Source organism: Ictalurus punctatus, chromosome 29 (genome assembly GCF_001660625.3).
Source record: "Ictalurus punctatus breed USDA103 chromosome 29, Coco_2.0, whole genome shotgun sequence".
In the NCBI taxonomy this organism is placed as follows: domain Eukaryota; kingdom Metazoa; phylum Chordata; class Actinopteri; order Siluriformes; family Ictaluridae; genus Ictalurus; species Ictalurus punctatus.
Genome location: NC_030444.2, coordinates 6,409,169 through 6,424,111, shown reverse-complemented (window position 1 = coordinate 6,424,111; position 14,943 = coordinate 6,409,169). Strand labels below are relative to the sequence as shown.

Sequence of the window (14,943 nt, the reverse complement as noted above, 5' to 3'; positions counted from 1 at the left end):
TTTTTGTGACTTTTGTTTGTGTGGATTTGCTGTGAGAAATTATGTGCAGCGCTATCATCAGAGATCCGTGCATGCAAGGCAAGGACTTTGGAAAAGGAAAGGCACGTTTTTGATTGACTGATTCGACAACACATCTCAGCGAGCTCCGGTTACTATTGGCTTGCATAGTGGAGGAGAGAACAAGGCAGGACTTTTGTATCTGGATTCTATGGACAAACAAGCTAAGTAGCACTTCGTGAGCAGAGAAAAATGCACCTTGTGTTTAATACTTATGTGATCGGGTGTTTTTTTATTATTTTATTTTATTTAAAACACCCATTCATTTAAACTGTTACAGTTGGATTTAAGGTCATCTGTTGCTATTGGGAGTACATGCAGTGACTGGGTAATTTGGGATCTGTGTATATATACAGTGAGGGAAAAAAGTATTTGATCCCTTGCTGATTTTGTACGTTTGCCCACTGACAAAGAAATGATCATTCTATAATTTTAATGGTAGATTTATTTGAACAGTGAGAGACAGAATAACACCAAGAAAATCCAGAAAAATGCATGTCAAAAATGTTATAAATTGATTTGCATTTTAATGAGGGAAATAAGTATTTGACCCCCTCTCAATCAGAAAGATTTCTGGCTCCCAGGTGTCTTTTATACAGGTAACGAGCTGAGATTAGGAGCACACTCTTAAAGGGAGTGCTCCTAATCTCAGCTTGTTACCTGTATAAAAGACACCTGTCCACAGAAGCAATCAATCAATCAGATTCCAAACTCTCCCATGGCCAAGACCAAAGAGCTCTCCAAGGATGTCAGGGACAAGATTGTAGACCTACACAAGTCTGGAATGGGCTACAAGACCATTGCCAAGCAGCTTGGTGAGAAGGTGACAACAGTTGGTGCGATTATTCGCAAATGGAAGAAACACAAAAGAACCGTCAATCTCCCTCAGCCTGGGGCTCCATGCAAGATCTCACCTCGTGGAGTTGCAATGATGAGTTGCAAAGGATACCCCATTTGTGTGGTCCACTGACTGCCAAGTGTCTTTTGATTGTTTAAAACAACAGATAATCAGTGCCCCAGTCCTTATTTTGCCTGACTTTGAGAAGCCTTTTGCAGTACACACGGATGCCTGTGATGTGGGCCTTGGTGCCGCATTGACCCAGACTGGTGAGGATGGCTTGGAGAGGGCTGTTGCTTTTGCGAGCCGTACCCTGCAGCTTGAGCCGTAGCTTGAGGTGGTTGATGACCAGGCCCTCCCTCTCAGGTCAGCTTGCTCGATGGTGCTTGCGGCTGCAGGACTTTGAGGTTGTCCACAGACCCGGCTCAGCCAATCTAGCTCTGGATGCACTCTCGTGAAACCCTACCAGTGACCCTTCGGGACCTATAGACCTGTTACCACATTACGCCACAGTTGGCTCATTAAACCTACGGTGCCAGCCACTAATGGTGTTGGACGACAAGAAACGGCTTCAGTCGCTCCAGCAGGCTGACAAAGTCATCTCATCAATATATACTGACTTGGAGAGTGGCCCCTGTGTGGATTCACCAGACTTCTGTATTCTAGATGGGCTGGTTTACTTTGTGGACAAGAGGACTTCCTGCCGGCTTCATCCACACAAGGATCTACGCTTCTATGTGCTAGAAGCTCTGAGGGGCACTCTGCTGAAATACTTCCATGATCTACCACCATGGCTAGCCACTTGGGTTTAACCAAGACACTTGGGCACTTACAGAAGCGGGTCTACTGGCCAGGTATGCGGGGTGATGTTAAGAAGTATGTACTATCCTGTGTAACCTGACAGCTGTCCAAGGCGACCAACCAGAAGCCGGTGGGCTACCTAAAGCTAGTGGTGACTACTTACCCATGAGAGTTTGCTGGCGTTGATTTCATGGGACCCCTCCCCAGATCTTGCTGTGGGAATATGTACATTTTAGTATTTATTGACTACTTCACCAAATGGGTGGAAATCTGTCCTGTTCAGGAGGCCACAGCAGTGGTTGCAGCATGCAAGTTTGTCTCTGAGGTATTTGCAAGACATGGCGCTCCCACACATCTAGTCTCAGACAGGGGTGTCGTTTGTGAGCGACTTCTTTGAAGCGGCAGTTGCTGCTCTCGGCTCAGACCACAGGCTGATGACAACGTATCACCCTCAGGCTAACCAGACAGAACTGGTGAAACGTACCATCAAGGCGGCAATCCGCACTTGTGTGGGACATAAACATAGGTATTGGGACCTCCACTTACCTTTGATCTCCTTTGCATTGAGGATAGCTCCCCACCAGAGTACGGGAGACACCCCGGCATTTCTCTGGTATGGCAGAGACCTGAACACACCTCTCGATTTAGGGATGTCACCAAGCCCTGGGTGCGTGGCTGACTCAGTTTCTGATTACAAGATGGAGCTCACTTCAACTTTGCATGTGGTGTATGACCATGTGAGAGGTTCTCTGGCAAACAGCCAAGACGCGCAGAAGAAACACTATGACAAGAAACAGCACAGGCTCTTGTTCCATGTGGGTGACTTGGTTAGGCTGAAAGCTCACCCTCGGTCAGATGCCTCAGCTGGTTTTACTGCCAAGCTAGCCCCAGTCTACAAAAGGCCCAAACAAGATTGCAGAAGTGATGTCAGACCTGAACTACAAACTGACCAGAGTAGCAGATGGTGCGGAGGGTGGTTTGTAACCTGCTGCCCTTTTTCACTTTGGATGAATGTGAGGAAGAGCTGGAGAGTGCACCCCTACAGTTGGCTGAAACTAATGTACAGGACAGAAGAGTGGATATCCCTGATGACTAGGGGGAGTATGGATTTGACTTCTTATTTGAGGAACCAGGATCTCATGACCAGTTCACAGCTGGTCCCTCGGACAATACGCCTGTGTCCAGACACCCTGACTTTGTCTTACCTCACAGTGATGTGTACCTCACTCACCAACAGTCTGTGCACACAGAAACACATCATACACCCTTGGCCCTAGGCATGCAGAGGTTCCTTACCTCACACATATGCATACACAGCCCACTCACACGGGAACGCACTCAATACGCCCTTCGCCCTAGGCACACACCAAGGGTTACCTGTAATTGGGAGGTTAATAGGTGGACAACCTAATTTTGCTCCTCTATTTGAACACTGAGTGATACATTTTCAGTTTCTGTCATTCTCTAGTCTTATTCAGTTTTATTTTTTTAAAATGCTATGTCTGTGAAGGCCTTATGTTGGTTTGGCAGTCTATTGTCTTACAGAAGTGAACGTTTCTTAATAGGGTAATGTGACATACTGCTTTGTTTTTGAAATACTGCTAATGCCTATGTGTCTTGAGGTTTTGATGTTACGTTACTATTTCAAGCAACTGTGAAGTTCTGATGTTAATTCAATGCACATTGAGTAAAAGAAATGCTGTTCTTGTTGCAGAATGTTGGATGTTGGACTATAGTTATGTGGAACAGGCAAAGGTGTGATTTATGGTACTGCTTTCTGTAGCCCTACTTATGTCAGCTGTCACATAGGCACCTAGGTACTGTTAAGTTTCCTTTATGTTGTTTTAAGTGGGGGGGGGGGGGGGGGGGGGGGGAATATAATGATCGGATATGATGATGTCATGTGGGGTCAAGGGGCGTGGTCGCCGCCCTGCTCTCACTCTCTCTGCTACCTCCACATCGTGTGCTGACACTTGGTCTCATGTTAAGGTACCATTTTTGGGTACCATGTTTTACTCGGTTAATCCTCTTCTAATGACCGACCTGTAACCATGCATAAGCCTATGGTATCCTTCAATGTAATAAACGAAGAACAGCACCTTCACTTTGTGTCTGTCGGAGTTATATTAACTTTCCTGAAAAACCCGTGAGGATCGAGCCAGATCCTTAAAACAGCCATCCATGTCCCATTTAAGCTGCATTTTTCAAAAACACTGAGAGGTAGACTTGAGCTGAAAGAGGGAGGTTTCATGACTAACAAGTTTTAAATTGGCTTCCATCTCAGCAAAACTGAGTTAGTCATAGGAGTTAGATTTTTTTTTAATGGACAGCGAAATGAAGAGTCAGGCAACTCATATTTGCCTGACATTCAAGCATAAGGATGCTCTGGTTGGCGAAAATAACAAAATTCACACATTACCTGTGGGTTAAATATAGATATAATGCCTTTACTCATTTTCTAACGTTACCCATGTAAAAGGCCACTGTATGGAAGTAACTGCTCAAAAAATAAAGCCTTTTTCAACCTCTTTCTATGGATTTCTACTGTTGACTAGGTTTCTTCAAAAACCCTGACATGCATAAGCCAATCAGCTTGCAGTAAACCCTTCACAGTGTAAACAATGAGCTACTGTTACGAAACTTGAACAACATGTAAATTATGTTTGCTTTAGTTTGCTTTCTATGCAACTTGCTGGAACTAGTCACTTGTGATTTTATCTGCAAACTGCTGATCATGGAATTATTATTATTATTATTATTATTATTATTATTATTATTATTGACATACCTTGACATGTTCACAAAGCTCATGGAGACGGGCTTCCACATCCAGTTTTTCTAATAAATAAATAAATAAAAAGTTAAAAAATACAGCAAAATGAATATGGATAATCTCAGCACTGTATGAGGAGAGGAATTAGTCTCTCTGATGAGCCAAAGATTGAGAGCTACAAGAGAGAACTAGCACAGGAGTACAGAAGATAATTAAGAGCAGCATTCCTGCAAAGAAGTGAATGGTTTGTTGTTAGTGTTGGTTCTGAATGACCGCTAACAATAGGACAGAGTCCACAGCTCTCAGCCAACATAGGGGAAATATCAACTGGCCATACAAAGAAAAAACGAACACAAAAATGAAAGGCGTGTTGAGGTTGACGGTCAACTGACATACCTATGTGGATGTGCCTTTGGCCCCTGGGAAAAGGTCTTCTTAGAACTCGCTCATAAAGGACTTGCATGCTGGGCTTGGCTAGTGGTGGGATTGCACATATAGGCATGTTTAAAATGGTTCCTCTCCCTTATACTAGAAGAGCTGAGTTCTATCTTTTATATACTTCAAAGGACCAGTCAGAAGACACATAAGGCAGCATAGAGAGGATGTTTAGTGTCTTTAAAGTAAGTTTAGTATAGGGTAGTGGTCTAGGGTAAGAAGCTCTTAGGAGCAGAACAAACCAAAATACACCAGTATGAATGAAGTGGTGTGCATTCAAAAGATACAATTTAATTAGGCATTTAATTAGACATGTTAAAGGTTACAAAAGTTATACTGATAGTAGACTGCATTGGTTTAGTGTTAGGAATCATACTTCAGTTCTTACTGGAAGAAACCGCAACAGCATGCAGCAAACCTTTCCTACTTCATGATTAGTAATAGCACTAATATAACTTGAAAGTTTTATTTGTGTTTTATGGAAGGAAGCATGAAAATAAATATACATACAAAAGATACATACAAAAAAAATACATACAAAACCTAGACTAAAGGACAGACTGTAGCTAGATTATTATAAATGTAGAAATATAATAGTTGTTATTAGATTATTTTGTTTTTGATGATCAACACAAAAACCTAACATTGACATCAACAATACACAGTTGTGTTTCAGTGAGCCGCATGATGATACTCAATTCTCATTAAACAACCCAGCAATAACATACCAAGCTCCATGCGGTGAGAGGAAGGGAGACTCTTGGTAAGCATCATGAAGTAATCAAAGAGGCCCTGGTAGGCCAGCAGCAAGCTGGCACACAGGCTATGGTGCAAGTTGTAGGCATGCTGTAGACATTGATCTGACACCAGGAAGGTCTTGCCCTGTGGCAACCAAAGTAAGCATCACTTTTAACATGTTTAAACAAATGACTGTTACAGGACATATTTCTAAATTCAAAACAGCCATTTAGTGTTAACTGTGTATTATATGATTTTGTGTAGCACAGTAATTCACTGAATTTTGATCATAAAAATTTCAGCATTTCCCTCAGAGAACAGTGGTGAAACAAAACTGCCTCAAGGGGGCAGGGACTAGTCTGCATAAAGCTAAGTGATTTGAAAGATAGTGTTGTGCCAAGTTCTGCTTCCGGGCCATGAAATGCTTGAAGTTTTATATGCTAAATATGACTGAAACACTTATAGTTCTAAGTTTACTAAATAAATAGACCTACTTCTACCAAGCTAAGGTTTCCCTTATGAACTTGCTTGCACACTTATAGTGATTATTTCATGGTAATAACTGCATCTCCATCAATTATTCATTTTCCGTACCTACAACCCAGTTTTCAATTTATTTTGTTAAATGCTTGATACAATAGTAAAATTACTGACCAGTGACTAGTAACTAGACCCGTCACGATAACTAATTTTATTGGACGTTATATTGTCCCAGAAATAACTCCAATGCTTTTGATGCAAGTGAGCACAGTAATAAGGATTGTCTCCGAGGTTTTAATCATGTACTGCAAGGCCTTACGTTAACTAGGTGATCATTGGCCATGTCAGACTGTAATGCTGGATGTCAAGATGCTGTCCATAGCTGCTCTGAAATGGTTTGTAAGATTGTGACAAATGTTTTGCAGACACTGAGGATCAATTGTTGGATTTTTACTCCCCCCATACAAGAAGGGACACAGTTATGGGTGTATAGAGTGAATAACTAGGCATGCAGCCCTGAGACGCTCCAACACTCAGTATGGGGGCTTTTGTGTCACCCATTTTCACTGTCTGGGGTCTGTTGGATTGAAAATCTATTTGCAAAGGAGTCATTTAGTCTGGCTTGGCAACTAGAACCAGGGAGATGATTGTGTTAAAAGCAGAACTAAAGCTAGCGCTGCACTTTAAAAATGTTTTTCCTGCATTAGTCCAATGGCAATAAAATGGTAATTCTTTGTCTTCAGGCATGTCATTTTGATAAGCAATATTATTGTGATTATTGTCGTTTTTGTCTTCGGACGAAAATATCCTTAATACTTAGTCAATATTTAGTTATCATATTTAATAATTTTAGTAAATTTTACTCATCTAAAATGCCAATATTAGTCAATAGCATTTTAGTTAATGAGAAAATGCTAATCAAACCAAATATACACACATTTTATATACTAATTTAAAACGCATAAAAAAGTGAAAACTGCCCTTTGTTGTGAAAACCTGATTTCCTGAAATAACATTACAGTGAGTACACCATTGTAATACAATATAGTGAATTCTTTATGCTTTAGTTATTCATTGTCCTTGTTACAGAAAGATAATGTTCATAATGTGATTTACCATTCTACCTAACGCCTTACTTAAGTTAAAGTTCACTTGTGTCATTTTGTGCAGAAGCAAGTTGTAACTAGAGATGCGCCGATACGAAATTTCTCAGCTGATACGATAACCAATTATTTAGAGTGATATTGGCCGATACCGATAGTTCTGCCTTTTATGCCTTCTTTTAAATGAATAATAATTAATTCCCCAATTATGAAAAAAAATAAAATAAATAAATAAAAACTTTATTCTCTCCATTTCAACGTTGTTTCACACTAACTGGTCTCATAAATAGAAAACACGTTACTCAAATTAACATTGACACATGAACGTAATTCTGAAGATTAAAATAAGATTTCTTAACTTACCGAATGTTATTAACGTGTTACTGCTCACTTCTGTTGTAAAATTTTAGCGGTGCAGAGCTTACAGAGATTACAAACTGCAGTTTTGTCATCATTCCACACAAGAGACATCGTCTTTACACACAGCACGAGATCGATGTATCTCGCCCTCTTTTGATTGACAGGATATAATTGCCCATGATCATAGGATGTTTTTAAACTGACAGCGGGAAAAATGGTCTTTATCAGCCGATAATCGGTACATCTCTAGTTGTAACATTAGATTTATGTTGTGTAGATGTCTGATTAAGCTCATATGTGTATAGGATCCTTTTGGGTGAGTTAATTATCCCGATCGTAAAGCGCTTCAGTTTACAGCTGTTCATTCACTGTTCAGCTTCAGCTCACACAGCTTAAGCGGGTCAATGCCCAACATTATTAACTATGACTGGATACAATTGAGAACACTAGAACTACAGTATTCTTTCTAGACTGTTCTTCAAAAAACATTGTTAGTTAATAACATTGTTAATCTTGTGTCCTTTTTTTTTCTCTCAACAGTATGTTTAAAAGCAAAAAAGATAAGCTTGCTAGACATCTTAAATTCAAAGGCGGTTTTTGCATTCGAATGTGCATTTTTTTCTTAAATTCAACAAATGTTTGAAAGTTTGAATATTAATTTGACAGCCCTAGAGCAGATGAGAGGACAGAAGCAGCACAAATGACTAAACTTTTGGTGTGACACCAGTGCTCCGAGAGCTGCGTGAAGTTCAGTGTTTTGCCACTTGACTTCTCCAAGTTATTGCTCTAGTTGCGTTTTCTCGTTTGTGTATTTTGGATTAACCCTGCTTTTGCTATTCGCTGATCTCCTGACCTGTGCCTGTGTTCTGTTTACTGGTTTACTTGCCTCTCAAATAAAATGATTAAAATACATTTGCATCCGTCTCTACTCGCCGAACTCGATATGGTGATATGGCGATATGGTGTTCGTTTGTATGTTAACAAACGCGCACAGAAACAACGGGCAGCAAAATGTTCGAGATCATATCCATATACTGTACAATAAGTCGAGAACATAATCATGACAGGCCTACTGATATTTAGAAAAACATTCAAAATGTTATTAGTAATTAATAATGCACCAAAATACTTGGGTTTTATTATCGGTTACAAGAGTGATAATAAAACACTGTTTCTTTCATAAAAAACTGGCTGTATTTGTGGGTGTGCATAAGCATGCTTACATCTTGGGACAGCTGCTTGACATAGGTGCAGCCAAATACCACATTCTCCAGCGTGGGGATCAGGAGGTCTTTGCCCTGTGCTGGTACATTGCGGTTTAGCCAGGTGCTTTTCCCAAGCCGGGGGAAACTGCATGATAATATGGATTAACACACATTCTAAAGGTCAGAATTTTTTTCTTTTACCAGTGCTACCACACAACAAATAACCTTTGAACCCTTTGAATTCTCTTTCATTGCAGCTATAATTCACATAATTTATGTATGTAAACAGTTCCTAAATTTACAGCATGCTTTCCAGCAAAAACACATATTTTCCGGTGAAATCAACTGAGTCAATGAGGTAGTGAGCCATTTCAGTGCTACATTACACACTTAAAAATAAAGACACTTTAAAAGCCATGCAGGGAAGTCCTATTGGGTAAAAACGTGCCAGAGGCTCAAGTCCTGATAGTTGCCGGTATATCAGAGTTCAGCAGTCTCTCAGCTTGGGGGTAGCTGTTTGCTAGTCTAATTGTAAGGCAGCACAACTGTAACATTTTCCTGATGGCTAGGGTGAGTGTTGTTTTTAATGATTCTAATCACTCTTCAGACTCCAATGCTTTTGATGTCAGTGAGCGCAGTAACATGGATGGTCTCTAAGGTTTTCATGTGCGGCAAGGCCTTAGGGTAACTAGCTGAGCATTTGCCATGGCAGACTGTAATGCTGCTCTAAAATGGCTTGTGAGATTGTGACAAAAATGTGGCCTTTATGAGCTTTCTTAAGATGTAGAGGTGCTGCTAGGCTCACTTTACATGAGCAAATGGGAGCTCCTCTACTACATGAAACTTTAATCAGCTCACTTAACCTCAGTTCCCTTTATGTACATTGTATATGATTCCTCTGCTTCAGTCATTAGCGCTATAGTTTTGCAGACACTGAGGATCAGTTGTTGGATTTTCACTCCCCCTCTTGTAGGCTGACTCGTTGTTTTTTGTGATCAGGCTTACCACAGTTGTATGTGACAATCTGTATCTGCAAATCAAAATTTGATGATGAATTACCTCCACAAGGGGGGACACAGTTATGGGTGTATAGAGTGAATAGGCATGCAGCCCTGGGAAGCACCAATGCTCAGAATGGAGGATGTTCGATCACCCATTTTCACTGTCTGGGGCCTGTTGGATAGAAAATCTAAAATCTAACTGCAAGGGAGTCATTTGGTCTGGCTTGGCAACTAGAACCAGGGAGATGATTGTGTTAAAGCAGAACTAAAGTCTAGCTAGTGCTGCACTTTAAATTAAAATTGTCTGCATTAACCCAATGATAATAAAATGGTAGTTCTCTGCCTTCAAGCAGATGCCCTATTTGTGTTATCCCACTTCGACATAAATAGGCCTATTTATTATCCAAATATGAGCTAAATACAACAGACTTAACAATTTTATTTGTGACAGCTCAGTTGTTGCTACTTATGCCAAATCACACTGAAAGCTTTTATGAGACACACAAGCCACACACAAACTTCTGATATTTAAATCCACACCAGCTGTGAAACATGCCTTAAATGCTCATTAAATAACATCTGCTTGAACACTTTTGAAATGCGATCAGACAACTATGTGGTGATGAGCGTGAGCATTCGGCTGCATTGATAAAAGCAGCAAAAATTTGGTATTTATCATGAGATGGAATCTACTAAATATAGTCTATATAGTGTATTGATTGCAAGTCTACAACGTACAACTGAGCATGAATATGTTTTTATAACATGATGTTGGATTTTGAATTGTTTGTTGCAAAAAATCTCTTAGCAAGTAAAAATATCTTGAACAAAGACAAATATTTTTAATGTCTAATTATGAGATTATAAATTATATTTATTATATAATCACCATCCACTTTATTTGGAGCATGTGTACATTCATGCAGTTATCCAATAAGCCAAATATGTGGCAGCAGTACAGTGCATCAAATCATGCAGATACAGGTCAAGAGCTTCAGGTTGATGTTCACATCAACCATCAAAATGGGGGGAAAAAATGTAATCTCTGTGACTTTACCTATTGCATGGTTGGTGCCAGACGGGCTGGTTTGAGTATTTTAGAATCTGCTAGGATTTTCACATACAACAGTCTCTAGAGTTTACACAGAATGGTGTTAGCGGTCTACAACATTGATGATGTGAGAGGTCAGAGGAGAGCTGGTTTGAGCTGACAGGAAGTCTATAATGACTCATAAAAACACTCTTTAAACTTTGGTGTGCAGAAAGTCATCTTAGCATGCACAACATTTCAAACCCTGAGGAAGATGTGCTACAACAACAGAAGACCACATCAGATTCCACTCCTATAGGCCAAGAACAAGAATCTAAGGTGATCATGCACTTTGTTTTGTGTATGCGGAGATATTTTTCTGTTCATAATGGTTGTAAACGGTGATCATTTGAGTTATTATATCCTTCCTGGCAGCTCAAACCAATCTGGCCATTTTCCTCTGACCTCTATTATCAACAAGTCGTTCCCTCCCACAGAATTTTTGCTCACTTAATGTTTTTTGCAACATTCATAAACTCTGTAATGTGTGAAATTCCTAGGTATTTCATAATCTAGATCGACAAAAACAATATTAATAATTCTGATAACATACCAGTTGAGATGGACTCGATAATTGCAATGATGTATGCACTGTTTTGTTTGTTACTTTCCTGACAATGTATACTCATTCCAATGAAGTAGTTGTCTAGCAATGTTATTCTTTTTCAGGTGGTTTAGATTTTTTATTTTTTTTTTTTTAATTTGTTAAAATTATTTATGTGCTTTATTTATTTTTACCTGTTTGTTTACCTCATCAAAGCTTTTATTTTTTTTTTTAAACAAAGACACTTTTAGTAACAGTGCACTTTATTTTTTTCACTCTTTCAGACCCCTCTATTTGTTGGTGTATAAATAAGAGTTGTTTTGTTTTGTATGCAAGGAGGAAGAGAAATTGTTATAAATAAAACGGTTTGTTCAGTTAAGTATTGTTATCATTGTGTCAAAAACAGAAGTAAAACAATAGATAAATATATGTTATCGAGCACATAAACATGCAAATAATCGGTACCGGATATAAAAAATAAAAATAAAAAAATATCGGTCGATTTCTAAACAGCATTACCAAACTAGACTCCTTTGTTCTACCCCAAATGGAGGACTGTGTTGATGGAGTCAGTTCAGCCAGATATGTCACCAAGCTAGACTATCTCAAAGGATATTGACAGGTACCCTTAACACCTCATGACTAAAATTTCCACCTTTGTCACACCTGACAATTTTCTTCAATATGCTGTAATAGCTTTTGGAATGCGGAATGCGCCTGGTACCTTCCAGCGTTTAAATGCAAAAAGTGTTGTCAGGAATCCTCAACTGTGAGGCCTACTTAGATGATGTAATCTATTCACTTAGTTGGGAAGAACACCTCAGTAGTCTTGAGCTTGTCTTCAATCAGCTAGCTGATGCTTCATTGACCCTAAATCTAGCTAAATCTGGAAAAGGTATCATCACTTTTAAGATCACACTCTCTCTTTATTCTGATGTTGTATGTGAACATTACCCAAAGCTCTTGATATATATCGACATTTTATTTATTTAGCATTGTGCTGATGGCACATCAGCATTGTGCTGATGGCTGATTAGATAACTGCATAAATGTGCAGATGTTACTAATAAAGTGGACAGTGTGTTACATATAGAACATTAAACCTGTTTTTAGATGCTGTTAAACTTTTGAAGATTTAAATATTAAAAGAATTTTGCTTAAAATTAGAAAAAATGATCTGACTGTAGAACAAGACTATTTTAAACCTGGAATGAGTAAAAATGTTTAGAAATAGGCTTACTAACAATATTTCGTTTATTGTAATATCATAATAGGAAATACTAGATAAAATAATCTATATTGAAAAAATATTTTCATTCGCCAAGATGAATGAATGCGGAGTCATTATTTTTTGCAAATCAAGCATACTCATGTGCGTTTGTGACACTACCATGAAAATACTGATATAAAATATACTGACAAGGACAACAATATATATGCTATAAATGGTCAATGAGCTGGATATTCCTAACACTAAAAAGAGATAGAAAGTCTGTAGGTGAATGGTATGTCATTACTAAAATCTCACTGTGCAGCACTGCACACACTCATTTCACACTCTTTGGTTAGACTCACCTCTAACCCTAGGTAATAAATATGCTGGTGAATTACAAATATGTAAATGCTCCTTTAGCAGTTTTGTCTATTTTAAGTTCTTTCAATTTTCCCTTAAAGAGTGACATCAGGGGCACTGCTTCTATCTGAACCCACAAATGTAACACAGGTAAAATGACCAAAGCCTAGAGACCGCTGCAATTCCTTCACTGAACATGGCTGTTGCCAGAGGTGGAGGGATAGGTGTACCCAAGCTGTAGTGCCTCTAAATTGCATTATTTCTCTCAGATTTTAGGAAGGGATAAAGAGTACACTTTACTTTGTAGTGCTGGTGACAAATCTACTGCACAGTCCCATGAATGGTAAGCAGGTAATTTGGAGCCATTGGTTTTGTTGAAAATATTTGTGAGAAGTCTCCTGAGATCTGCATTTCCTTGTCCATATCCAGACTCTACATGAGTGGTGAGACAGGATAATGCTAAGGATAAGCCAAGGTGTTAATTCACCCCTCCTTCATAAGCTGGTGGCTTTGTGCTGCATAGGCAACCATAGGGTACCAAAGACGGAGTTAATTAAATGTGAAGACAACAATGCATACTCCGATAGTGCAATCTGAAATTTCCCCCAATTTAAACAGGAGTCTGTCCAGGGTTTGAATGCTATTAGGAATGTGCATGGTATTACAGGGATTTTCAGTTGTTCCATGAAGCCTTGAAGTTTCCCCTGCAATGCCCTAGTCAAAAAAAATTCTGTATGACCGATTTCTCTTGAACTACAGTATACAAAGACCAGCACCATGAACTTAATCTAGAGATAATGGAGGAAATGCTCACTCGTGGGGTGACTTGGTAACCGTTCTGCATCATCCTTACAAACTTTGCCTTTTGAGGTCATGTCAAAAAGCTATTTTCAATGCAGGTTCATTTCACCCACCTTTAGCCACTAGACAGCAGAATGTGAATGCATAGTCTGTCCTTGCCATAGTGACAACAGTTGTCCTCTGGCCTGATGGGTGATCAAAGACTTCTCTAAAAAAAGAAAAATTCTGTAATATAAATGTTGATTTGATAAATGCAGAAACACAGATTCACTGTGGAACATTACCATGGCCTAGGTTAAGAGCCTTTCCAGCTAGGACAGTCAGAACAAATAAAATATTCTCTGCATTTTGTGGGACATGCTAGAAAATGCATTGCACATGGCATTAAAAATCCCTTGCACTTTCCTGTTAAGCCATCATATTTCTCAGGCAGCACAATGCGCAGTTTGGCTGGCATTCCCATATGAGCAGAGGCCTGTGTTTGTTCTACAGTGGCTGAGGTGGTGCTTGTTTGAGGGACAGTGCTGTGGCAAACCTGTATCAAGTCTTCAATGACATTGGACATTGTTTGAAGTTGTTGGGAGTGAGCCTCTAACATTTTCCCTTTTTCAGATATTGTGGACTGCAATTTGTGTACTTTCGCTAGATCCATGTTGGGAATATATTGAAAGAGGGATAATACAAAAGGCAGTAGAATAGCCTTGGGTCAATATACACAATCTGGAACATGGTTTAAACTTATCAGATGAGCAATAAACATTTTTAATGAGTGATTGCTGTAGAAGTCTATAAATAGTCTGCAGAGACAGTTTCATGAGAAACTTTTCCTAGGTTTCCTAGGCAGTTTCCTAGGTAACCTTGTATTCTGGTGAATGGGACCTCTGGCAGCCAGGTGAGGAATTGCAGTGGGTTGCTGTGACAGACCTGAAGGTAACTGACTAAATGTTTGCAGAAATAGTGTGCAAATGAATGATTATTAGTTTGCTTTAATGACTTTAGCTTATTTCATACAGAAGCTAAATGAATCATGTATGCTAAATTAGGAAATTGTAAATAATGTAGACTTAAGAGACACAAATGGGGTATTTTTGGGGTATCTAGTGTTAGATTACAACACTGGAAACAAATGGAATAGTCTGCAAAA

General features: G+C 39.2%; 1 protein-coding gene across 13 annotated transcripts in view; it reads right to left on the bottom strand.

The window, feature by feature from the left end:
- Nucleotides 1-14,943, bottom strand: part of fam135a (family with sequence similarity 135 member A) — an 86,869-nt gene that overhangs the window by 14,986 nt on the left and 56,940 nt on the right. For 9 of the 13 annotated variants that reach the window (XM_017461286.3, XM_017461291.3, XM_017461289.3 and 6 more), the window contains 4 exons: nt 8,809-8,935; nt 5,633-5,786; nt 4,866-4,943; nt 4,485-4,534 (listed from right to left, as the gene is read on the bottom strand). In XM_017461286.3, the coding sequence (XP_017316775.1) occupies nt 4,485-4,534; nt 4,866-4,943; nt 5,633-5,786; nt 8,809-8,935 (409 nt within the window). The remainder of the gene's footprint in view (nt 1-4,484; nt 4,535-4,865; nt 4,944-5,632; nt 5,787-8,808; nt 8,936-14,943) is intronic. The other 4 variants (XM_017461292.3, XM_017461293.3, XM_017461296.3 and 1 more) reach the window with 1 other exon arrangement.